This window comes from Coturnix japonica, chromosome 5, assembly GCF_054131305.1.
Source record: "Coturnix japonica strain WE chromosome 5, WE-NBRP24, whole genome shotgun sequence".
NCBI lineage: Eukaryota > Metazoa > Chordata > Aves > Galliformes > Phasianidae > Coturnix > Coturnix japonica.
This window is the reverse complement of record NC_140667.1, coordinates 25069341-25094956: the sequence shown is the minus strand read 5'-3', so window position 1 is coordinate 25094956 and position 25616 is coordinate 25069341. Positions and strand designations below refer to the sequence as shown.

Sequence of the window (25616 nt, the reverse complement as noted above, 5' to 3'; positions counted from 1 at the left end):
TTTATTTATTTATTTATTTATTGCTGGATAGAGAGAAGAAAGTATTCGTTTTATGGATGTCCTCATTGTCTCGGCATATTTATTGTATTCTGTTAAAATCTATTCTAAAATGAGTGGAAAAGTTGATCCTTCAGGCTGGCTGAACGTGCTACCGAGACCCACGGTTAAACCGCGCGGCTAAACACGAGTGCCATCGGGGGAATTTCTTCCACGTTTAGTACAGCTCCTAATGCGGCAGCGGAGCGGCGGCTCTCGGTGACACACGGAACCGTCAGCAGAGAAACACGAGAGGCATCCGGGCGGCTGAGCTGCCAGAGGAGCCGTCGGGTTTCAGTGCGAGGGGCCCCATCATCAGCTCCGCAGCAGAGAAAACCTTGTATTTGCTGGGGGAAGGTTTGTTGGGGCGGCTCTGGTCGGGTCGTGTTGGAGGCTGCAGCCACCCCCCGCCCCGGGCGCTCCCGTCTCTTGGCACCGCCTCCCTACCGGGCAGGGCCGTGTTGGGGGAGGGACGAGCGGAGCAGAGCCGCGCTGCGGGCAGAGCGGTGCGGTGAGGACAGGAGGCGGCGGGATGTTCAGCTGGATGGGGAAGCAGGGCGGCGGGCGGGAGCGAGGAATCGGCGGCAGCGACATTGTGCAAACGGTGACCGGAGGGTTACGGGACCTCTACCTCCGCAAGCTGCTGCCACTGGAAGAGCACTACCGCTTCCATGAGTTCCACTCGCCCGCCCTGGAGGAGGCTGACTTCGAGAACAAGCCCATGGTGCTGCTGGTGGGGCAGTACAGCACCGGCAAAACCACTTTCATCCGGTAGGTGGCGGACCCCCACCCGCGCCCCACTCCCGGGAGCCGCCCCGGCTGCCAGCGGCTCTGCCCGCTGAGCCCCGAGCCGAGCCCCGCTCGCTTCCTGCGGGCTCCGCCGGCAGGGCAGGTGCTGGCGATGGAGCGGGGCGGTGCGGGGATGGGGCTGCTGCTGGCAGTGCTCGGTGTCCTGCGGTTCTTCTGACAGCTTCCTGGTTAAGGAGGTTCTCTCGGTTTCACGTCGTGCTGGCAGTAACCTCGTTGGGTACTTCCTGTTAACTTTTCTTAGAACTGCCTACTTTGCTTTAAAAGAATATCAGTCATCAACGACCATGTAACCATATCTCCACCTCTTCTTTCTCCTAAGTTCATGATATGGTACTTTTGTCGTGTTTTTGTATCTTTCCTGGTCTGGTGAAGTTTGTGGGGATTTTAGGGACCTGGGAGTGCCTGCATTTGTTTTGGTGTGTTTATCTTGTGTTTCATTTTCGTATCTAAACATGGGCTGTGAGAAAGAAGGGCACAGGCTCTTTAGCAGGCTTTGTTGTGATACGACAAGGGGAGATTATTTCAAATCAAAAGAGGAGAGATTTAGCTGGAATATGAGGAGGAAGTTTTTTACACTAAGGGTGGTGAGGCACTGGAACAGATTGCCAAGAGAGGTGGCGGATGCCCCATCCTTGTAGATGCTCAAGGTCAGGCTGGATGGGGCTGTGAGCACTCTTATCTAGTGTGGGTGACCCTGTTCATTGCAGGGGAGTTGGACTAACTGACCTTTTAGGGTCTTTTCCAACTCAAACAATGTGGTGATTCTATAAAGTTTAGAATGCCACAGAAGAGGCTGAGAGGTCTTTGGGTGAAGTTTTGACCTTCTGTAAATGATACAAATACGTCCCTTTTAGTTCCAAAGGTTACCGCCTGTAACAATGTTTCCCTTTGCAATCTGCGGCTCCCTCCCTCCTACACTGCAGAACGCAGTTTGCCTTTGCTCACCTGCGCTATTTCAGATGTTTGCAGAGGCATTTGTGTTCCATTCCTGCTTGGCAGCTGTGTTTGACCTCTGGGCCAAGTTTGGCTCTCTGTTGGGTATTGAACTCCTGTGGATGCATAGAGCAAGTTTACTTGGAGCACTGTATTAAAAATAGAAGTGGGGCTGTCACTTAAAGAAGGGAAACTCAGTTTCAGGTTCCCCAGTGCTAGCCGAAAATCTGTGTTTGTGGGCTGGGTGACTTAGGTTTTCCGAGCATTTCTTTAACCACCCTGACCAATTCATTTTCACTGTTACTTGTGCTCACATGACAGCTGTGTTGGTGGTCTGAGTGCGTTTTCAGGTAAGCATTTGCAGAACAGGTTGCCCAGAGAGGTGGTGGATGCCCTGTCCCTGGAGACATCCAAGGTCAGGTTGGACTGTGGTCTGAGCACACTAATCTAGCTGTAGGTGTCCCTGTTCATTGCAGAGGAGGTTGGCTATATGGCCTTTAAAGGTTCCTTCCAAATCAGTGGTTCTGTGATAGATCACAGAACATCCCAAGTGTTCCTACATGGGTGATGAGAGGGCATGGGTACCCTGAAGACAGAATGGGCCAGTATACTGTGCACCTGAACATGTGCCACCTGCCAGCTGAATTGCTGAGTCATTTCATAGAATATATTTTCCCCTCCTGTAGATGTTTGCCTTGGATGAGAACCCACATTCTTCCTTTATGAGCATTCAGAATTTCTGTCCTTTACAGGTGCCCATGTTAAGTACTGGGATTAAGTCAGTGTGATGGCCCTCAAGTGGTTCATAAGTGCTTTTGGTGCTGTTGCTTTGTAATTAACATGTTACCACTTTAACCATAAAATACTGAACAATAGGGCTAACTGGTATTAACATACAGTCTGGGTGGAGAAGGAAATTTAATTTCCAAGCATTTTAGCCTAATTTCCCAGAGCAGTGAGACTGCACTTGTCTCTGCTGGGGTAGGAGGTCTAAATAGACTTGAATCCTCTGGTAAACGGAAGTTTTGAAGTTGTTTTCTCATACTTCTTATTAAAATCTGTGATTGAATGGGGGAAGCAGTTTCTTTTAGTGCGTTGTGCCCTTCTGTTCCCCCATCTGCCCCTTTCCTCCTGACCCCATTCAGGTAGATCACAGTGTGGTTTCTTCCTTTGCTGGGTGCTGGAGACCTCAGGAACCAAACACTGAGACCCTGTCAGTGACAAAGCAGTTGTTAGTGCTCTGCAGGCCAACGGGCTGAGCTCAGCACCTTCCCAGGGAGCAGATAAGCATTCATTACATCAGGGTTTGCCATGGAATAGATAACACCTGTAGATAGCAACTGACTGAAGCAGGATGGGAAAACACTCTTCAACAGCAGCAGCTTATAATGATAGTATAGATGTTATGTCACGGTGACTGATGTTTAAAATCCAGTTCAGGGGGTGATTTTTCTTGGAAAAATGCTGTAACCTCTCAATATTGTTATAATTCTGGGCTTCAGCTTGTTAGCTTCCTCCAGAAGGAAGTTAGACCTTAACTCATTTTTCCTTTTATTTTATTTTTGCTGGTAGGCTTTTGGCAAGCAAACATTATTTTAAATCTTAACTAAAGCAACTTTTTGCTTCACTTTTCTTCATTTCATAATCAGAAGGACACGCTTGGTCTATTTCGGTGTTTGCTGTCACGTTCATATGTGAACCCATAAATCTGTTGTTCTGGTGAACATTCATTTCAGCTTTACTTGTGATTACCCAGCACAGTGTAATCTGATTTGGAAATTATCGTGAGAACTGCACGTTTTCATGGCTCAGACACATCCACCCAGTTCCTTCCACCAAGTCTTCATGGAAAACACTCATCTAGCAATGACCACATGTCCCAGGAGACAGAAATGGGAAAACAAACACTGACAGCCCTTCTTTTTTTTTTCCCCCTTTGAATACTGCTGATACTCTTCACACTTGGAACAATGCAGAAACCTCCTGGTTTCACTGAGTAAGATGTATTATATTAACACCATTTTGTTGAGGTAACTGACAGTGCTGACAATTCAAACAGCAATACCCAGGACCAAGTGGCTTGTCTGATTGTTTTTTTTTTAATAGGGTGGGAGAGTGGCTGAGCGCCAAGAGCTTATCTCCATGTAAGCTACTTGGCACTGTACCTGTGCAGCTTCTGGAATGCTCTCAGAGTGAGCACTGCTTCAGAGTGGCAAAAGGAGGGACACGAGAAGAGAATGGTGGTGTACCAGAGATAGGTGTCGTAACTGCAAATCTGTAGTCACTTTCATTTCCACAATGTGTCGAACTTGCAGTGTGATACATTTAACTTATTAACATCTCTTTTAGAAGCATAAGAGACCAAGTGTTGGCTTTTTCTTTCTTGCTTGCTTTCTTGCATTTTTTTCCTACTGCTTTCTTTCTCTTGCATTCTTACATGCACTTACTATGCTGAGGAAAACCAGAAGTGAATTCCTCAGCTTGCCAGCTGATGATCTGACTGTTCTCAGAGGTATTACGCAGAGGTGAAGATAGCAAACTTCCTTCTGTTTACTTCAGCGAGAGCTGAATTCTGAGAAAGTTCCCTGCTGTATCTGTAGTATCCTGTGAGCAGTTGGGTGTATGGCAAAAAATGGGCTGCATCATTTTTTTGTTGGAGTTGACAGGGAGAGGCCTTTTTAATTTCTTTGTTACTCAAACAAAATGGAAGCACAGAGGTTGCTTCTAAACTAAAGGAGGAGAGATTTAGTTTAGATATTGGGGAAAATTTTCACTCAGAGGACAGTGAGGTGCTGACACAGGCTGCCCAGGGGGCTGTAGGTGCCCATCCCTTGAGGTATGCAAGTGCAGGTTGGTTGGGGCCCTGGGCAGCCTCAGCTGGTGAGCTGCAGCCCTGCCCTTGGCAGGGGACCAGATGATCTTTAACATCCCTTTCAGCTCATTCTGTGATTCCATGATTGTATGAATTCTTGTACTGCAGCAAACATTTTATGTTAATTTTGTTGTGTCCTTAAAAACAAACAAACAAAAAAGCAGTGAGGAGGATTTGTGGTATCGTGTAGAATGGGAGGAGAGAAGCCTTAGGTCAGTCTCTCCATATATCACACTGCAACCTTGCCCACTACTCATCTGTCCAACTAGCCTGTGTTTGTATGTTAGCGTGGCTCAGCTGAAGCGTGCAGACTTTAGATGATTATCAGCATCCGCCACCGTGAGTAATCTTTGCTATCTCTGGAACCTTGTGAACTGGTTTCCCGGAGTTTGGCTATAGATCTGGCCAAGGGACGTAGACAAATGGTTATTAGTGCAGCAGAAAGGTTATAGCCCAGGTGAAAACAAAGGGAGAAGAGCAAGTCCCTTGAGTCAACAGGATGTCTGCTGTTTGATCCAGACTGTCTTTGGGGCACTTGCTATTTTTAAACAGTCTTCCTGTTAATCTTTTTGAACTCCCTCTGGTGAAAATTCCCCAGGAGGACATATGGTCACGGATGTTAAAAATCCAGGTAGTTTCCTGTGCTGAAATCACACGCGATACAAAGATATTTGCAGCTCTTCAGCTTATAGGAGGCTGCTCTTCCCTTTTGCGTGGCTGGGTGAAAGCGGTAGTTTCATAATGAGAGGAAGTGTGATATAGTTTGTACCGCCAGCACTCAAGATCTTGGGGTTTATTTTAGGCTGTCCTGATTCTGGATTTGTGTCTGTGAGCCAGTGCCTTAATGGAAAATACCTGCCCTGCAAAGTGCTTGCTGTCTGCTGAAGAGCTGCACCAGGCACAGCACTAGCTGCTGGTTGGGACCCGTATTTGGAAGGAGCTCATGCCTTCCTGCATTGTCACCACTACAAGAGTCTGGCTTCTAAAGCACAATCTTTGAAGTCAGCGTGGAAGTATTGCAGCTTTGTTCATATTTGTTCTATGTCTCAAATACAAAGCTATTTTGAATTTACATGATTTTTTTAGTACTGAGCTGAAAAAATGCATGTTGAAAATCCTGAAAGGTGCATGATGCTGTCAACTCTTTCTGAAGTCTGCAAGTGTTGTATGAGCTGGCAGCCTCATGAGCAAGCTATGAGATTAGTCTTTAGTCATCTAAAAGAAGAACACTACTGAAGGTTCATCACCAATGCCTGCCAGTTTTATGATCGTTTCTGATTGATAGCAGTGATCCTATTATCATGGAGATGTCCTAGCCTGCATTTGGATCCCTAAACAGATGTAATAGAATCATCAAATCGTTAAAGTTTTGAGGGACTCTTAAAGGTCATCTAGCCCAAATCCCTTGCAGTGTATAGGGGTGCCTACATCTAGATCACTCTGTGTAGAGCCCGGTCCAGCCTGACCTTGAGCGTCATCAAGGTTGCCCACTCTGGGCAGCCTGTCCCAGTGCCTCACCACCCTTACTGTAAAAGACTTCTTCCTTATATCTCATCTCAGTCTCCCCTCTTTTAGTTTGAAACAATTTCCGCTTGTCCTATCACAACAGACCCTGCTAAAGACTCTGCCCTCTTCAAGATGTGATTCCTTGTGATCTTGTGGGATCTGGGACATCTCTTGTGTGCATTTGATCCTGTGTGATGCTTTTCATTGTGGGTCTGGGAGCTTCCTGTCAGGTCTTGGCTTTCTGTATCAAAATTGGCCCACTGTCTGCATGGAGTCTGTATCTCTGAGCAGATTGCTTGCAGGGGATGCAATATCATTTCTGTCCAACATTGTCTGACCTTGTGCATCTAGGATGATTGTTACTTTCGGCCCTGAAGTTCCGTGGGTCTAACTTATTTAACAACAATTTTTTGATACACAGACCAGAATAAAAGCCTCACTCCCAAATAAAAGTAGGTATTTTGTTTCCTAACTGTGTTGTCTCTTCCTGTGGAAAGGTGAGTTGAAGTTAGTAAAAATCCTGTGTTGCAACAGAGTTCATTGAACGGTTAGATCTGTCAGCAAGCTGATGCTGTGCGTGTGCTGTGTTTCAAACCACTCCCTTTCAGTACTAGAACCACTTGTAATGGCTTGAACCATGGGCAAAAGAAAGTAATGTCTTTTAGTGTAAGTTACAGTACTATGATCTTTGTTAGAAATATCCATATGAATGACTCAGCTGCTGCAGCTGAGGAAATACTTTCCTCCCTGTTTTTGTAAAGGGCCTGGCTTTATCTTTTTTCCTACTTATAAAAAAACTGGAATTTGATATTTTTAACTTTTCCTAGCTAATACAAACAGTGAAATGAAGATAAAAATGCAATTTTTATGGTTCTGTTGTGTTTACTGTGTTTATGACTCTAGTGTGTATATCCTTAGGAATTTTCAAGGGCACTATATTTACTTACTTTCATCTTATTTCTCAGTCATTCATTCTGTTACTTTATATATTCTCCATCACTAGATACCTGCTGGAACAAGACTTCCCAGGCATGCGGATTGGTCCAGAACCCACCACAGATTCCTTTATTGCTGTGATGTATGGAGAATCAGAAGGAAGCGTTCCAGGAAATGCCCTGGTTGTTGATCCGAAGAAGCCATTTCGTAAGCTCAGCCGGTTTGGAAATGCTTTCCTAAACAGGTGAGATCTGGTTGTTTGCTATCTCTTGTTTTTAAGTCTCTATTTCTACTTAATTCCACTTTCAAGCATCGGTATTGCTTGCCAAGCCTTTTCTTCAGTATTCATTTTGAGCAGTGTGAAATAAATGTTCAAATAGGAGCGATTGCTTAAAGCTGATTTGGTTTTAAGATGTCATGCCAGCTGGAACTTGGGATTAGTTTGGTCACAAATTCCCCTGCTCAATGAAACATAGATAAGTACTATTATTTAGTACTATATTTATAGTGCTTATAATAGATAACAGACAAATACTGTAATTTAAAAACTATCATCCAAAATACTGAAAGATCTACTTCTTTTGATACTGTCTTGTTCCTCTATACTGATCTCATACATTGGAAATTTTTCAGAAACATTTCAAAGTTGTGAATTGTAGGGATATCTGTTAGAAGACCTGAGAGAAAGTGATTAATTTTGATGACTGGAAGCTGGTTTTCAAGCACTGCAGTAGACCAGGATGATAGCATTATCTTCTAGATACTCACTGTGTATTTACAAAATCAAGCCGAGTTGTTCAGGGGCTGTGAGTGTTGCAGTAGATAGCTTAACTAGCTATCTAAATATTTCCAGTTAGAAGTTATTAATAACTTTGTCCGTATTGTGTGAGTAATCACCTTGTTTTCTTCCTGTGTTTGATCGTGGTTTGACATGGAGGTCTACTTTTGTGAGCCAATTAATCTAAATTGGTTCTTTCTTAACAATAATCTTTCCTGTTTGGCTGATAAATGCTGGAATATGTGTTAAAAGTTTATCAAGTACAGTTTTATCTCTTGCAGTGCATATTCACAAAAGAAAGTTAATAGCTGCTTATGGTCAGCTTGGCTATCAGTTTTCTGAGAGATAATATGTGCTGCGGGAAGCTGCAGTCAGCTCCAATTTTAAGTACTGTTCTTGGGGTCCCTTTCCTGTGAGATGACTTGCTAAGTCCTGTCCTTCCTCACCACTGTGCTCTATGAAAACAGCTAACAAAATCATACCATGAACAAATAAGTACTTACACTTAATGTGTAATAATGCTATGTGTTTGTTTGAAGGAAAGGGTATTACGTTTGGTTTTTTTTTACTAAACCATCAGTCTAGCTCATGGTGTCAGGTTCGGAATCATATGCAAGCGTAGGTTATTTACTGGCTAAAGAGATGTATGTGCAAAGTATCTAGCTGAATTATTCAAGTACTTTTGGTGACTGTGATATTGTTATACTGCAGTGCTGTAAGCAACCTTATCTTCCCCAGTATTCACATGAGCTCCTTTGTCTTTGTTTTGCAGCAGCAATGCAGTTGCCTGTTTCCTCAGCACCACCCTCAGTCTGCTGCTCTGATCATATTGCTCGTTATTCAAAACTGGCATCTCATTTCTCTTTCCTACTTAGTTGAAAATGCCTTAAACTTCATTATAGTATCTTCAGTAACCTCCATTGTTCTTATATTGCTTTCTCGTGGCAGTCTTTTATTTGATTGTCCAGTTTTTCTTCTGTGGTAGAATGCAAGCTTTGCAGAGGCTGGATTACACTGTGAACTTGTCAGTACAGTCTTCAACCACTGTCCCATAATAAGATTAAACTATTACACAAATCTCTTAAAAGCAGTTCATGATAAAGGGAGGTGAAGGGTTTTGTTGCTGTTTTTTGTTTTTGTTTTTGTTTTTTGTTTTTTTTTTTCAATAATGAGTTGTCCCAGAAGCATCAGAATGATTTGGGTTTTTCATGTGAGGCATTCTGAACTTGTGGAAAATGTAACTCTCAGAGGCTATGTGAGTTACCTATTTTTCATAATACCACCACTGAATTTGTGTCCTGTCACATAGATAGGGGATTATTGCTCAGAGCACACTGTCTGTAATTTAAACTTCTGGTAGTACAGAAGCTTTTGTTCTGTTTGTATGATAAATGCTATTTATTTACAGTTCTCTGCAAAAGCCAATGCAGAAGGCTGGTAAAGTGAAAGCAATCACCATTAACCACTGCCAGAGCAAGTGAGGGCTGACTTGGCAGTTACTTCAGCATATTTTCTGCATGGCTTTCCATCTGCTTCCCTTTTCTTTTGAATATCTGAATTTGGGTGAAAGTCAAAGAACGTGAGCCTTTATTTCTTGTATATGCCCATCTGGATCCTAGCAAAATGTTTGTTTTATATAGTTTTTGGCTTTCTAAATGTTACATGAATGGACCATGTTTTCATCTCTTTGTTTAGTCTAGTTTAGTTTTGGAAGTGTGGTGACAAAAATAGGGGTAAAGGGGTTCACTTCAAAAGATTTTCCCCCTTTTCCCCTTTTCTCCTTTTCCCCCTTTCCCTTTCTTTTTTGTTGTTTAAGATTTTGAGTCTTTCTGAAAGCTAACGCGTTAAGGGGAGTTCTCAAGGTACAATTTATATGTGAGCTAGAGCTCTTTGATAATACTTGTTTCTCTCCACCTTGCTGGCAGGTTCCTCTGTTCTCAGTTGCCTAACCAGGTGTTGAAGAGTATCAGCATCATTGACAGCCCAGGCATCCTCTCAGGAGAGAAACAGCGCATAAGCAGGGGTGAGTTGCAGGAGCTGAAAATAACTGAGCACATTCTCTACCAAAGACTACCAAAGTCTTTAATATCCTGATTCTGGTTTGCTGCTTTGGACTCCACTTTTCTTTATCCTCCTCCTTCTCCACTTCTTAATGTAAGAGGAAGTGATGATTGGCAGCATTCAAGTATCTTCTGCCACTTTTGTAACAGTATGGAAGAAAACATGAAATATTCACAAAATGGAAGCATCGTTATGATCAGCCATTAAAAAAGTGAGCAAGTGACAAAATTCAACACTGTCAGGGATTGCCAAGGAAGCAACAGAGTTGATGGGCATGTAGGACAAGACTGTGTTTCACTCCAAGGTCAATTTCTGAACAATATGGTGTGTACCTTATCAATTGTTTTAATGGTGTAATTGGCCTGCCTACAGTAGATTTTCACCTAGGCAGTGCAAAATCTTAAGTCTAAGTCCTTCTTATCTGTTAACAGAGTTTCAATTTGACTAGTTTACATCTCATCAAGATGTTTTTCAATGTTAGGGTTTTTCTCAAATACATAACTTGGGGTAATTCTTTAATAAAAATGCAATTCTGCTCAATGCTGTTTAGCTTTAGCCAGCACGGTTGTACAATAATGAGGTTTGGGAGTCAGCATTCCTGGTGTATCTGCATGTTGCTATATGGAGCTTTTGTATGGACTTACTGCATGCTGTTTTGATTAGGCAATGTTGTACTTGCCTTGTGTATTAAATATTTTGTAGTCAGATACGTTTCCTTTATGTGACTTCCAAACTGCTCATGCAGATTTGATACTAGTGATTTTGTAGACCACAAACTTGATTTATCCTGTGATGCTGCACTGCACAGCCTGTCTGAACAGCTTCTAGAATGACTTCAACGTAAACTAAGTAAGTGTAATTTTGAAGTTTGAGTTGTTTAGATTTCTGTCTTAAATCGAGGAATACAGATAAAAGCAGATTCTACTGAATATTCTCTGTTGTCCTTAAATATGCTCTATCAGACAAAATTCTGTTCCTAACTGAAATAAGGTGACAGCTTGTGCACTTTGCTGTTGGATCTGCCGTTTCCTTTCACTGAAGGTGGTTGCAGACTTTGACGTGGGCACTCATTTCTTAGCTTCTCTGGAAAGCTCCAGGCATACCAGGAGATTCTTTAGCAGAATTTCTTTTCTGACAGCTTCAGATTTTTGTATTTTGAAATTTTACTGGGTTTTAATTTTTGCTTGTTTGTTCTGTTTCTTTTTTTAGTTTTGATCATCTTTTTATTTCTTATTAAGTTTGAGTTTTGCTAATGAAACTTGATGCTATTTTCTAAAGGATAGACATAAAATATGATTTTTCATAATCTGACAATGGAATGTGACATAAAATAACACCACAGAAATATTATTATTATTGCTTTCTATCCTGTACATGATTGGTGCTTATTCATGTCTGAATTTTTCGGTTAGGTTTCTAGAGGAGGAGTCATGGAATCATTGGAATGGAAGGGACCTTTAAAGGCAATTTAGCCAAACTCCTTTGTAATGAACAGGAACAGCCACAGCTAGATCAGTGTGCTCAGAGCCCCTCCAGCTTGATCTTGTGTGTCTCCAAGAACGGGCACCCAGAAAGTTTAGCTTATGTCCTTTCTGGTGGTGTTTTAGCATGCTTGATGGAAGAATAAGAACCATTCTTAGGTACAGGATCTCAATTTTCACTCTTTTCACCAACAAGTAAATATCAACTTTTAATTTTAAAATACAGGAAAAAAGTGAAGGGACTGCAGAAATGCAGGCAGCACATTGCTTCTCAGCTAGTTTTATTTATAGCCTTGGAAAGCTGACAAAGTGGCCAAGGAGCTGATTGCTTTCTGGAAGATCAAAAATGTACTGTGGGGACAATATTCAATACTATCTTTTTTACAGATGCACCTTTCCTGCCCCTTTTGTCAGTAGGAACATGTGCCCAACGCTTCCTGCCTGTCAGTTCACTGTCTGTTTAAGTGACTCAATGAGAATGTGCAGATCTGTGCTGGCATTGTCCCATCAGACAATGGCTGTCCCTATGCTGCTGCCACCCCGTGAGTGCACAAGGAGGTTATGCAGCATCACTGGGAACAAAAGCTGATTTCAGACACAAATGTGGGTACAGTCTGCAATATCTGGAAGGAACAATGGGTGTAAGGAAAGGAGAAAGATGAAGCAATGCTGCCAGGGTGTAGGGAGGAACTGCTTTGTGAAAGGGAGGAGAATTTGATTAATGGCTTCTAGAATGGTTGTCCTTAGCAGGATTAAAGCAATTACTCAGAAAATTCAGTGGCATTTCCTCTTGTAGTGTTCAGAGACCACGCCTTGATGATTTTACTGCAAATGCCATTGAATGCATGGTGACAAAAAAGGAAACATACATTTTTCTGTCTGGGAAGCTAACTGGTACCAAAACCAAAGGCAAAGGTTTAAAGAAGCATGGGGAAAGACATCATCTGAAAATGCTTACTTTGCTTACTTTGCATTTTTTAGAATCAGAATTAGTAGATATTCATGATTTTCTCAGTTCTATGTTGTCTCTGAAAATGTAGCTGGATATTAGGAAAGGTGATGTGTGTAGCAAAGCACTGTGCCAGGCTTTCCCTGCAGTGATACACTGTAATCCTTGGGATCTGGCTGCCAACAGAAATGCAGATTTTCATTGGCATAACTAGAAATTCATTCCAGGACAGCAGTGTTAGCAAAAAAAAAAAAATAAATAAAAATAAAAAAATAAAAAAAAAATGCATCTATGTGTGGGTCTGAGTGGTGTTTGAAAGAGTGGGCAAGTTTATGTGCATGCCTGTCTCATAACAAGAAAAGAGCAGTAGACTTTTCAGACAACAGCTGTTGCTGTCCAGGTCCAGAATTTGTGTGCTTGAAGGCTTGTTTTCATAGCAATTGCTCCAATATTCTGCCTACCCCAGCTTCGTGAAGTGGATGTTTTCTCCAAACATGGAGGTTCTTCACTGCAGCATTCATCCAAGAGTTACTTGTGTGCTGCTGCTGCAGGAACACCAGCCTCAGGGGTGGAAGGACTGGATGCTCTGCCTGTCCCTGTTGACAGAGGTTAGGTGCCACCCATCAGGTTCTCCTGGATTGTTTTCTGAGTTGGAGAAACTTTGGGAGATGGCATTAGTAATCATTTACTTTGGTCTCCAAAGGGAAAGTCTGTCATTTGTCTTAATCTTTGTTACCAACCAGTACAGCAAATTGATCTCACTTGTACTGCATGATGGCATAGCTGTGGGGCTCGTGACTGTTGTGTCTGGGGTTGATACTTTGACCTCTGCTGGTGATACATGAGAGTACATGTTCATATCAGTGTTTGCAGAGCTGGTCAGCTCACACAGTATCTCCAACTTTTTCATCTCATCCACATCATTCTGTTTTGTTCCCTGTCTCCCTGCTGAGCCCCTTACAGACATCTGACCCTTGTACCTCTGCTGGAGGCACTGGCTCCACCCCACCTGCAGCTCAGGATGAGCTGAAGTGTTCTGCAGTGCTGCTCATATGTTGCTGCTCTCCTGCATCCCTTAGCTGGGTATGAGGGTGACTTGTGGCTTTTTAATATGCACTTGCAAGTAGATGTAACTTCTGAGACACCCTTAATCTGTATAAAGTAGTTGACAGTTGTCTCTGGGACAAGCTTCAGAAGAAGTAGCAGCAGTAGAGCATCAAAAGGCTGAGAAGCATCTACGCTTCTTTCTGAGAGGAAGAGTTGGGATGGAATATCAGTTCCTAGTCAGAGTTTGCTGTTCCTTACTGAAACAAGATGAGTCACATGCATATCCAGCCCAATACCACATCATTTGTGGTGAGAACAGACAGAATGTGTCACTTCCAAATAAAAGGCTTCCTGAATGCTGCTTCATGTGTGGATTAAACTACCAGCAATATTTATAAAAGCATTCAGACAGATGTTACAAGCAATCTTTCCTTCAGAACATCAACAAGTCAGTTTCAAATGATCAAAAATGTCACTGCTGATTTGCATTCTGTGACCTGTCACATCCTCAAAGCAATCAGCACATCACTTGTGAGTTGGATTTCAGAGTTTACTGTGGCAGAAATAACAGCAAGTGTTGCAATGAAAAGCAATAGGAGGTTGGAAATGGTTTTTAAATCCAAAATGTTTTGATTGGTGACTTAGATTGAAGTGTTGCACTTGCAGTTGTTAGTACTGATAGATGGTGCTTCCAGAGTGACTGACATTAACAGTGAGAGGAGATGCTGTGATAAAAGCCCCACTCACTGTCCATGCTGAAATCAGAACCTCTGGAAAGAGACAAACCTGAGTGTAAGCTGGTAACTCACAGCAGCACAAAAGATTGTAGCATGGATAATGGGTGACAAGGCTGAGGAAAATCATGAGGGCAGCTATATTAACAAAAGCTGGTAATAGTGAGACCTGTCTAAAGAAATGTAGGATACAGCTGTACTGACCTCACTGCCCATTCTCTTCCAGTTGGTCCACAACCTCTTTTTCTCCAGGGAGATACTGTGATCCCCTTATTCTACACCCCTACCTTACATTCTCTGAGACTCTCTCCTCTGAGCAGGAAAAGTATAATAGTGTATTCTTTCCTTAGGCTATGACTTCTGCCAAGTCCTCCAGTGGTTTGCTGAGAGGGTCGACCGCATCATCCTCCTTTTTGATGCCCATAAGCTGGATATATCTGATGAGTTTTCAGAGGCTATAAAGGCATTCCGGGGCCAAGATGACAAGATAAGGGTTGTGCTTAATAAGGCCGACCAGGTGGACACACAGCAGCTGATGAGGGTCTACGGTGCACTCATGTGGTCCCTAGGAAAGGTGATCAACACTCCAGAGGTGCTGCGGGTCTACATTGGCTCCTTCTGGGCACAGCCTCTCCGAAACACAGAGAATCGCAGGCTCTTTGAAGCAGAGGCACAGGATCTTTTTCAGGATATCCAGAGTCTCCCTCAGAAGGCTGCTGTGAGAAAGCTCAACGATCTCATTAAGAGAGCAAGACTCGCAAAGGTAAAAATGCTGGCTAAATTAACTGAGGATTTTTGTACAGTGTGTGCTTTCTCACTCTTTCCAGTCTTTCTCTACAGAGTAGAGAATCAGTAAATTGACTGAATGTTTTGTTTTTAAAGAAAGAAGATACAGATGAAAATAGGAAATAAAGACTTGTACTGGGAAGCCTCCCTAACATTAGAGTTGGTCATTACAATCAGATCATTTCTAGGTATTTCTATGTAACATAAAATAAAAATGGGTGAAAGTGAATAAAAAACACAGTGCTTATGGGGCATGCCTATCAGACAGCTCAGGAAGGAAAATAAGCTAAGCTTTATATCTGCAGGACAGCAGCAATGTAATTCTTCCGGTGTCATCTTTCTGCCGTCTGCACTGAACTTTAATTATTTAAATTATTTAATTATTGATTCAAACATCTTTACAGTATTGCAAACTATTTTTGTTCTATTTCTATACCACTCTGTTCTTAGGCCCTTCTTAAACAAATTTGGGTATGAGACCATTTTTATTTTTTATTTTTTTTCCTGTGACTCACTTTCCCATTCTGATGAGAATTCTTCTTATCTTTAAGGAACATACTTGCCTATTGGCACACACAAGGAAAGCTGTTAGTGCTTGTCAACTACAGATGTAATACTTAAAAAAAAAAAACTAAACGAAAAACCACACAACAGAAACGTACTTTAAACATGAGATCCATAGAATAAAGACATGAGTATTCCTTAAGATTATTTATAAACTGTCTTGGAAATATCCCTGTTTAATTGATTCTGTCATTCTAGAGAATATTCATGTCTTGTCTATTAAAAAATGTCATGGTTCTATGCAAAAGATGCTACTTCTTTGTGCTGCTTTTTTTTTTTTCCCCTATTCTGTAGAAATGCTAGAATATCTGCAATAAAAATACATGCATTCCTTTTAGATAATAAACAGTATTGAATGCATACAATCTATACAGTCTATTTTTGCATAGCTGTTGTTTTGTTGCATAGACTGGAAATATGCATAGATTGGAAACTCAAAGAGTTCTGCAAGTATCCAAGTGGTTTAAGACTTGTTATCCTAAATTAATGCCTTTACTTCTATGATAGAACGGCTTAACATTTCTCCCTGACACTTTGCAAGGCAACCAAGGCATGCTGTTACTGTGGCATACTGACTGCTCTGTCATCCTTTTGTGGCTACATAAATGTAGGCTGTATGTACTCACTTGTCTCTGAGTGAATAGGTAGGAATACATTGTTACTTCAATTAGATAGCCTAGCCACTTAACATACTGGGATTACCCAAGCCATTACCAATTGCTTCTCACAATAATTGGCAAGACAAGTAAATAGCATTACAGCTCTCCACTACTGACATGGATGGACCATCCAGCTGGTGCTGTCTGTATCCATGAACGTAGTGTCAGAATGACACCTCTGTACAGATAAAATGCAGTGCAATGTTTCTTCTTAAACTGCACTCAATTTTCTTTTTCCCAAGTGTACATCTGTATTTTTTAAAATGCAGTTAATTTCATTTTTACCTTAAAAGGGTGCTGAAAACTGCAAAATCTATTTGACACCTCTTTCTGTAACTGTGAGGTTCCACAAACAACTTGATAATGTCCTTGAGGTATCTTAGGGAGTATATCTTTATGTTTAATTTTGTGACCTGGGTGAAGAACATTAATGTTGTTAAGCTTAGATAAGCAGTAGTATTGATTTCAACTTTGCTTCTTCTTAGGTACATGCTTATATCATCAGCTATCTGAAAAAAGAAATGCCCTCTATGTTTGGAAAAGAGAACAAGAAGAAGGAGCTGATCAGCAGGTTACCTGAGATCTATAGCCAGCTGCAAAGAGAATATCATATCTCAGCAGGGGACTTCCCTGAAGTCAGGAAAATGCAGGTAAAATGATAGTTTGCACTTACTGAAATCATATTAATTTTATAACAATATTACCAAATCAAAAAAGTTAGGACAGAGTGGCTTAGCATGGTAGTTTGGAACCTTCAGGCAAATGGCAAAGGAGTAACAGAAGTGACAATCGGTCACTGATGTCAGCATGATATGGAAGCAGCACAAAATGAAAATGAAGGATAATTTCCTTATCTTGTCCATTCGCTGATACAAGACTGTAGAAACTGCCTTAGGGACTGAGAATTTCTGACCTTTTAGCCAGTATTTGGTCTCTTGTGGCAGAAAATACTGAACATTTCTGAAGATGCTGCAAATAAAATTGGAGTGTCCTAAATATGGGTATTTATATTGCTTTTGCATTGTTAACAGATGTTTGGATAGATGAAGATATCTGTAGTCACACATTATTCATGTTCACCTTCCTCTGTTCTTGCTGTCGCTGATATTGTTTGCAAGTAATGAAGGCATTGTATTATGTGAGAAGTGTGCCTTAAAAGCTTTTCAGTTTCTTTTCCTGTCCTTTAGAGATTGTATTATGTGAAGACAAAAGATAGAAGTTCTTAATTTATACTTATATTGTTAATTTTTAAATATGTCTTCTTTTTTTCTTTAACTTTGTGTAGACTTTCAGTCACTTCCTTTAGAGAAGTACATCTGTTGTGTTATCAGTGCTTTTCCATTGATTATCCAAACCTTAGTTTGCAATCTTTTGATCTCAGATCACTGGCATTTTATATGATGTTTGAATTAGAAGTTAACTAATCTTCCAAGCTGATGAACTTGAGAAGAGGAGCTAGTTACAGCTGTGATGAAGAATGTTTTTCAGATGGGCATTTATATGTAAATCCCAATTTATGTAGGATATTTAAACTACTAATCATAAAAAGTGATGACTATTTTCATCTGTCTATAGGGATGTACAAGTTTCTTTTATGAATCAAAATACTTAACTTAGGAATCAGTTGTTTGTGTGAGGCAGGAACTTGTAGATTTAGCACAAGATTTTTACAGGCAAGATTGCTGAGAGGTTTTTTTTTATGTTAGGTTTTAGAGGGGGATTTGTATGAGACAAATTGAGTTTTTCTTTTCATCCCTTTGCCACTTTTGTTCATGATAGGAATTTAGAGATTACTTCTCAGTTGGGGTATTGAAACAGTTTGCACACTGCTTTATCAAACTAATAGTGTATACCACTGAACATCAGCAGCAGATGGCAGTAAATGTATACATAAGAGACCACTTCTTTACTGAGGAACAAAATAGTGAGAAAATAGAAGATTTGACCTTTGCTATCTAAGGTGTATTGCACATCATAGATCTAAACTGTTCAGTTGCAGCAAGCCAGGTGACTGTGCATAAATATTCATCTGATTATGATTGTGCATAAATTTCATCTTATTTCAACCTGATAATTGTTGGATGGAAATTTTTCCTTTGAGAAATCCAACTTCTTTGTGCACAGGTGAAGTTGTAAATTGTAAATGTAATTTCCTGGAGAAACTCATACACTTTTGCAAAATTCTCAGTATATTTGATCCATGTATTATTACATTTATGATACGTAGCATTCACTACACTTCTCAAGACTAATTCCAGTGTCAGTTATGGGAACTATTTCAAAATGTTATGGGTTATTTTCATTTGAAATCCATTTCCTATCATTTTCGTTGTATTGGAAGCTTTTTCTATCTACTGTCACCAAAACCTTTTTTATGTCTTTGACAGGAGCAGTTGGAGTTGTGTGATTTCACTAAATTTCACTCTTTGAAACCAAAGCTAATTGAAGCTGTGGATAACATGCTGGCCAACAAGATTGCCTCCTTGATGAGCCTAATCACCCAGGAAGAGAGCAATATGCCCACAGAGATGGTACATGGTGGGGCATTTGATGGCACGATGGCAGGACCTTTTGGCCAGGGATATGGAGAAGGTGCAAAGGAAGGAGCTGATGAAGATGAGTGGGTTGTTGCCAAAGATAAACCTGCTTATGATGAGATTTTTTATACTCTATCACCAATCAATGGCAAAATATCTGGAATCAATGCAAAGAAAGAAATGGTGACTTCCAAACTGCCCAACAGTGTTTTGGGTAAGATCTGGAAACTTGCAGACTGTGATGGTGATGGGATGTTGGATGAGGAGGAGTTTGCATTAGCAAAACATCTTATCAAGATTAAACTGGATGGATATGAACTGCCTGGCACGCTACCTCCCCACCTGGTGCCACCATCTCACAGGAAACCATTGCAGACAGCAGAGTGAAAAATACAAGGGAAGGATGAGGATTTTGGATATATTTCAAGAAATGTTTTGAAGCTACCAACATTTTAAATTAGGCTGATATTTAAACCCTCACAACATTTCACACACGCTATTGAAATCAGAAGTGTAGTAGTCCCTGCTGACCATCACTGAAAAATGCTTATCCACAAGTGCCTTGTATAAATCTATGATAATGTGTGATGGTAAGGTGATGTTGCTTCCATATCTTGTTGCCTCTACAACCATAGAGCGGTGAAAAAAATCCTATTTATTGAACAGCTGACCATCACCAAATGTAACCACTTAAGCAACCGCAAGCTTCCCCAAACTGTTTATTTAGTTAGTGCAAGGAAGCTCTAAATGTTTCATTCACCTGCCCATGCAAGGAACATTTTCTATGCTAAAAGCATTCTTCAGATGTTAAGCATCTCTACATTTGAGAAAGGCAGACATGAAAAGAAATTTTTGTTTTCATTATTCCTTATTTGGATTGGGAGTACAGAAAAAGAGGAGTTGTGGCAGGAGTCTTTTAAGAAGTGCTCAGAATATGACTAGACTTGTTTATGAGCAGACTGGTTTTAAAACTTCAGTACTTAGAGCTATAAAGTACAAAATATATTTCAATCTGTCATCACTGTGTCTTATCTAAATATCTGCTTCTTCAGATTTGTACAGCACTATATAGTCAGTATTATTGTTGAAAGAACAGAATCTCTTTTCTTCTTTGGCTTCAGAGTTTCTTTTGAAGTTTCAGTTTATCTGTACTGCAGGCAAATTCCTGAATATTTCAAAGTGAGAGCAGAATGCTTTCATAAGTTTAAAACAAAACCATAAACTGGTTTTCAATGAAATAAAGCCTTAGATTCTGTTTAGAAAGAAAAGCTGTGTTGTTCAAAGTCAGCATCTTCAAAGTACCTTGAATTGTATCAAAAGATTTTCGTGGGTATTTAATTCCTTTTTACAGGTATTTATACAGGTATCTGTATATATTATTTTATATACTTTTTTTATTTCTTAGGGAAGTTTTTGTCTTTATCTTTTGCCAACATATAGCTGTCAGCAACCAAAGAGAGATTGGATTGATATGGTGGCAGATTTGAGAGATGGAGACACTTAAATGGATCTTTACATCAATTGAAATAAAGTTGTAGACTGGCCTCTCCAAATATTATTCTTTTGTTGGAAACAATCCACAGAAGGAATAGATGCTTAGTAAACATTCATTTTTCTAACAACACAATTAAAATGTTGAACTGATTTTTATCAGTACCTTAAAAGAAGTTAAATTTTGGCCCTGTGAACTTTAGTCTTTTGGGGAGGGCCAGTTCTTTTTTGGAGTCACACTTTGCAGTCAGGCTGGGTCTATCAATGGGAGCAAGAACTGACTTGTACTCCACCATCTGTAGTATGAAATGCCCTGCATATCAAAGGTACTGTAACTTCAAGCATTTTTAATTTGAGTCTCAGTAAGGGGCAGCAATAGTGCCTTCTGAGATTGAACAAGCCAAAAAGTGTTTCAGTGTCCTTGCAGCAGTACTGGGGAGGAAAATACTTTGAGTGTTGTGTCCAGGCCTGTATCAAAGAGCACTGGCACAGCTGACCATTCTTGGAGACTTGTTCTCTTTCATTTGTCTTAGTTTTGTTCTCATATCATTCAAGTACACCATCTTTATTTCTGTTAGACCTATGTCAGAAGCCAAAGTAGCCTTTGTGCATCCCTGGTTTCTTCCATAAAGCTCTGAAACTTTACTGTGAACCTCCTTTATTTCTGCAGAATAACCCATTTTCTATGTAATTTATTTTTGATTGAACAAAAGGTATCATATAGACATGGCAAGGGTGTTTAAAGTCAGGCTGCACTAGTACTAATGATTTGTGCAATAATGACCCTCCAGATCAGCATTGCAAGGGCAGTTACAAGAGAAAGAAAGAAAGGTTGCATGTTGTGACTACTGTAGAGTGTGAAAAACTGAAGAGATCTGGACAATTGCTGATTTTTCAACTCTGTCTCACCTTGTTCTTCTGCTGTACAGGATTCCAGGGTAGACCTGTGTTTGAATTCCCACCACCTGTAGCTTCTAGGAGTGATACAGCAAATGCATTGGAGCCTTGTGATCCCATGCCAGTAGGAATATCCTCCTGCAGTGAAGGGAGAGTATAGTTTCTCAGTGATTTATTTATTTTTTTCTAGTTTTTTTGGTAGTAAAATGGAGAATACTGCATTTTCTTCAGACTCCACGAGAATGTGCTAATTTGGATTAGAGGAGACAAATTCAAATGTGTCATTTTGATGAGTTAAAATACTTTGCTTAGATACAGTTGTAATGGTTTGCTCTTTTCCTGAAAGATTTGAAGGGGAAGGGGAATGCATGAAGCATATATAGTGGAAGGGGTGGATTTGCTCTGTTGACCTGAAGGAGTAGATGTATGCCCATAAATATATATGCAGATCTGTGGTGCCGTGTGCTGGCATCTTTACAGAGGTCATACTTAGTTGATAGAAATTCAAGTTCATTTCACTTGGACTTTAAACTGCAATTTCTTGCACAGCTAAACCAATTTAGTAAGGTGTTGTTGCTGAGGAGACATAATCTGAATAGTGCTCTGCTGAGTTAGTGAGCCAGTGTGCGGAGTATGAGAAGGAGGGAAGGGAGCAGGATTACCTTCTCTTGAAATTGTGTTCTAGGTAGTTATTGGGAGCATCAATATTAGATCACTTTTATTTCTTGGTTGATGTTGTTATTAATCTCTGCTCAAGAAAGAACAAAGTCCTGGACTTGTGGGTTATTTTATACTTAGGATTTTGATTACATTTTCTGTGAAATCATTCAAAACTGCCAAGAATTCATCCTGTGAAATCATTGTTTTTGGTGTAGCCTGCTTCTGTAAGCCGAAGTAGAGACTGCTGCTTTTAGATCTTCTCCATCTGTTCTGCTACAGTTGTAATTCCCGACTGTAATTCTGTTCCTGCAGAAATCAGTTAAGTATTGGGTGTAGATTGGAAGAAAAAATGTGAGATAACTGTTCAAAACTACACTACAGGACAGCAGAAGCTTTTTAAAACAGTGAAAGGTTGAAAATGATGAGTTTGCAAAGATCTTTAGATTGGGATGAGGTCCCAACTGTTAGTTAGGAATGATGAAGAACCTGGTATAAAAGCAACAGTATCTGGTCCCTGACTCGAAACATCATGTATTTACAGTACTTGAAATGTACCCTCTTTCTTCTCACTTCCTTCCATTCACAACATGCACTTGGTTTGGTGGCTCTTTGTATTGTTGGAATTCAAGCAAAGAATTTGAAGTATATTAGGTATGTATAACTTATCATGGAGAACATGAACATGAATTTTTTCTACTTCACATTGCTTACCTTTTCTAATACATTTGTTAAATACCCTTCAAAGGCACTTGTTTATTTTTGAGGGAGCTTGATCTGTGCAGAGTGTTTCACTTTGTCCAGTTAGGCAAACAAAGTTCATTGTTATTGCACTTTTATTATATAATAAATTCCTTGCAGATATTGTAATATATTTTAATATGCTTTGTAATCATTTTTAGGAAGTGATGATAAAGAATGCTGATTTAATAAACTAATATTGAACTACCTGACATGTTTATTTGTATTTTTTCTTTCTGAAAGATGTAACCTTTCAGTAACCAGATTTTTTTTGTATTCTTCTACTTAGGCACAGTAGTTATTTGGCAAGCTGTTTCTCACCTCAGTTTATGTATCCACAATAGGTTGTGGTTATTCCTCTTCTGTGTCCTTGAACTTGTTGCTGAAAATACTGACTACATCAAGGCTTGATTCCAGAATCTAAATTTATATTTAAAAGGAAGAAGAAAAAAACAGCATTCCAGCACATATCGCTAATTAGCTTTTTATAGAGTAATATAATTTTGAAGTTTCTCAGTGTCTAAGTGTGGGATTTTCTTGAAGTCCAAGGTTGGAAGATTAAACAATGTAGAGGTAACTTCCTGTGCAGATTGAAAACTCAAAACTTGAGATGGGGGAGGTGTTTCTTTTGACTTAAGGAGGGTACTCACCTTGAAAAATAGCAATAGAATGGATGATAGTTAAGCAAAAGTGTTTGTTAATATGTTCTTCCATACTGTGCTACCTACTGCTTATAAACGGCTGATTAAATCAATAGAACATTAATGCTGGGCTTAAATTCCACCTGCCTCTCTCCTTCCACCTATATACGTAGGTTTGAAGCATCTCAGATGATGAGATCTATGCCACCAGGATACTATGGTTCAGCTACTGCTCCTATTTGCAGCAACTTAGATTTGATAGTAAGTTAAAGAGCTTTGCAGGCAGCTGGCAATATTAATGCTGGCAAGCTGTGCTGTTATGCTTATGGTGATCACGCCGTATGTCACATGGAGAAATGTTTAATGTGCGAACAGTATGCTGTGTATTCCTTGAGGTTACAATGTTGTTCAACTGCAGTAGTTTGTATCAGCTGTTCCTTTTACAAAGTCAGAAATAGTTTGGAGAAAATGATCTTTAATGGAGTTTGGAGATGGTTTCTTTCAGGTTGTTTTTTTTAGGGAAAGGTGGTCAGTATGGCATTTTTCAAAGTCCACATACAAGAGATTTCAAACTGTAAAATAAACGGTTCACTTCAAGTTTAGATATTCTCCTCTAATCCACACTCTATATATTTGGGCAATAAGAAAAGTGGATATCTATACTACCATCAGTTCAGTGTTAAGCTTTGCAGAAGGTGATAGTTCAAAGATGTCAGATATTCCTTTCTGCCTACCATGCTATTTAATTTCTCAAAACTTTTTATTTTTTAGCTCCTACTTTTGGTGTATTTGTGAAGTGCTTTGGCACAGATGCTATTCTGAGTTTCTCTCATCCAAGGCTAGAGCAGGGATGCTCTTATGCTGCAATAGATAACAATTGCAAGCCCAGGTAACCTTCCAGAAATCTTGACCTGTGAGCTAAGCTGCTTGATTTATCCCAGGAAAAAGCAGCTGATTTTGCAGGGTTGGAAATAAATGAACTAGCTACACAAACTGTTGTGATACAGGAGCATTGGATAGCACCTTTCTATTACCAGATAATATTATTTCAGATGCACTATGAGATTATGTGATTATTATTTTAGTTAAATACTTTAAGGAAGTGTTGATGCTGATTTGATGTTGGTGCTCCTGATGCATACTGATTTCCTTGTTCAGATTGTTCTATTTTTATTCTTATTTTTTTTCCAAAATGACTTCATTTTCTGTCTAGCCTGAAAATAAATAAATAAGCAGCAATGTAACCATAACTGGTAAGTTCTGGACTCCACAATTTCAGCCAACAATGTTGATGCATTTTTTCTTTGTTTTGCGCTACCCTGTTTTATGTCTTGTCTGGTAAAATTTGCACAAGTAAAATGTGAACTGTTTGTGTAAGACTGTATCTTTACCAGTTATGTTCATTTATTCAGCCTGACTGGGTGACCTTCAGTATGGAACAGGTATGTGTAGGGTGGGAGGGAGCTGCAGTTGTAACAGACTGTCTGGGACAATGGGGGAACAAAACCTGAGAGCTCACTGTGATCTATGCCCTTCCTGTGAGTAGGCTGCAGTACTCTGGCACTGATTTGTGCAGAAATCTCACTGTTTTGTTTAATTGATAAACAAGGTTAAATGCTTTATCACTCCTGTGTATAAATAGCCCTCTAAAATAGAGCTGCCAATGAGATGAATTTTTTGTCCTTCATCTGATTGTCATCTTCCAGATTAACAATGAGTAACAATTGGAAAAACCTGAAACATGAGGATAAAAATGCATCAATCAGATCTGAGATTACCAATACAGAGATTTCTAAGACCATTTTCAGCATGATGTTAAAACTACAAAGGCTATTCTGTCACTTGAAACCCTTTATTTATGTTTGTATGCAATGGAAACAGAATTAAAGATGTCTGTACCATGTGCTCATCCTGCAAACCCTTTGAAACTCTTATGTTAACTGTTTGAGCTTCAGAAACAGAAGGAAATTTTCAAGATAACACAAACAGCTGCAAGGAGAAAATACTTTTATTTCATGACTAAACAAACAAATGTATATTTTCTGTGTTTCAAAAAGATGAGTGAATTTCCTCATGCCAGGAAAAGTAAATCCATCTGATTTTGCTTTAAACTGTCCCCTTTTTCAAATGCAGTGAGGGGTTCCCACTTCCTCTGCATGATGTAATTCAACTGTTCTGCTTGAATTCCATTCCCTCTTGATGTCATGTAGCCTCTAGCCAGCTATTCAAAACAGAAAAGCTGTTTCTAGTTTAGGCTAGAGTGTGACGAGGATGAAGTTTTTAATAAACCTGCATCTTAGGATGCTGGTTTAGAACCTTGCAGGCAGAGCTCAGCTGCTGAAGGAGCTGGAGCTTCATTGGCAGGATCACTGCTTCCAGGCAGATGGCACCCCAGGGTGGCTGGCAGCAGCACAGGAAAGCAGGTAAGTGGGGGATGGTGGAGGGTGCTCTGGGGAGGAGGCCTGTGGGGAGGGAAGCCAGGAGTAATATTTGGCTGTTT

At 40.2% G+C, this 25616-nt stretch overlaps 1 protein-coding gene across 3 annotated transcripts; it reads left to right on the top strand.

The window, feature by feature from the left end:
• EHD4 (EH domain containing 4) lies at nt 1-22687 on the top strand. Of its 3 annotated transcripts, none has more exons than XM_015864509.3 (6): nt 1-807; nt 7161-7337; nt 9797-9894; nt 14494-14906; nt 16638-16802; nt 18540-22687. In XM_015864509.3, the coding sequence occupies exons 1-6, from the start codon at nt 569-571 to the stop codon at nt 19074-19076; spliced, it is 1629 nt and encodes a 542-aa protein (XP_015719995.2). In that variant the 5' UTR covers nt 1-568; the 3' UTR covers nt 19077-22687. The 3 variants fall into 3 exon arrangements, with proteins under 3 accessions (XP_015719995.2, XP_015719996.1, XP_085406441.1); XM_015864510.2 differs by lacking the exon at nt 1-807 and adding an exon at nt 869-1176; XM_085550315.1 differs by lacking the exon at nt 1-807 and adding an exon at nt 3916-4037.
• Nucleotides 22688-25616: the final 2929 nt, after the last annotated feature.

Bases quoted from the DNA above. Each gene is read 5' to 3' on its own strand.
- EHD4 (XM_015864509.3), top strand. From the start codon at position 569: ATGTTCAGCTGGATGGGGAAGCAGGGCGGCGGGCGGGAGCGAGGAATC. The intron at 808-7,160 runs GTAGGTGGCGGA...CTCCATCACTAG, and splicing joins GGCAAAACCACTTTCATCCG to ATACCTGCTGGAACAAGACT. The intron at 7,338-9,796 runs GTGAGATCTGGT...CCTTGCTGGCAG, and splicing joins GGAAATGCTTTCCTAAACAG to GTTCCTCTGTTCTCAGTTGC.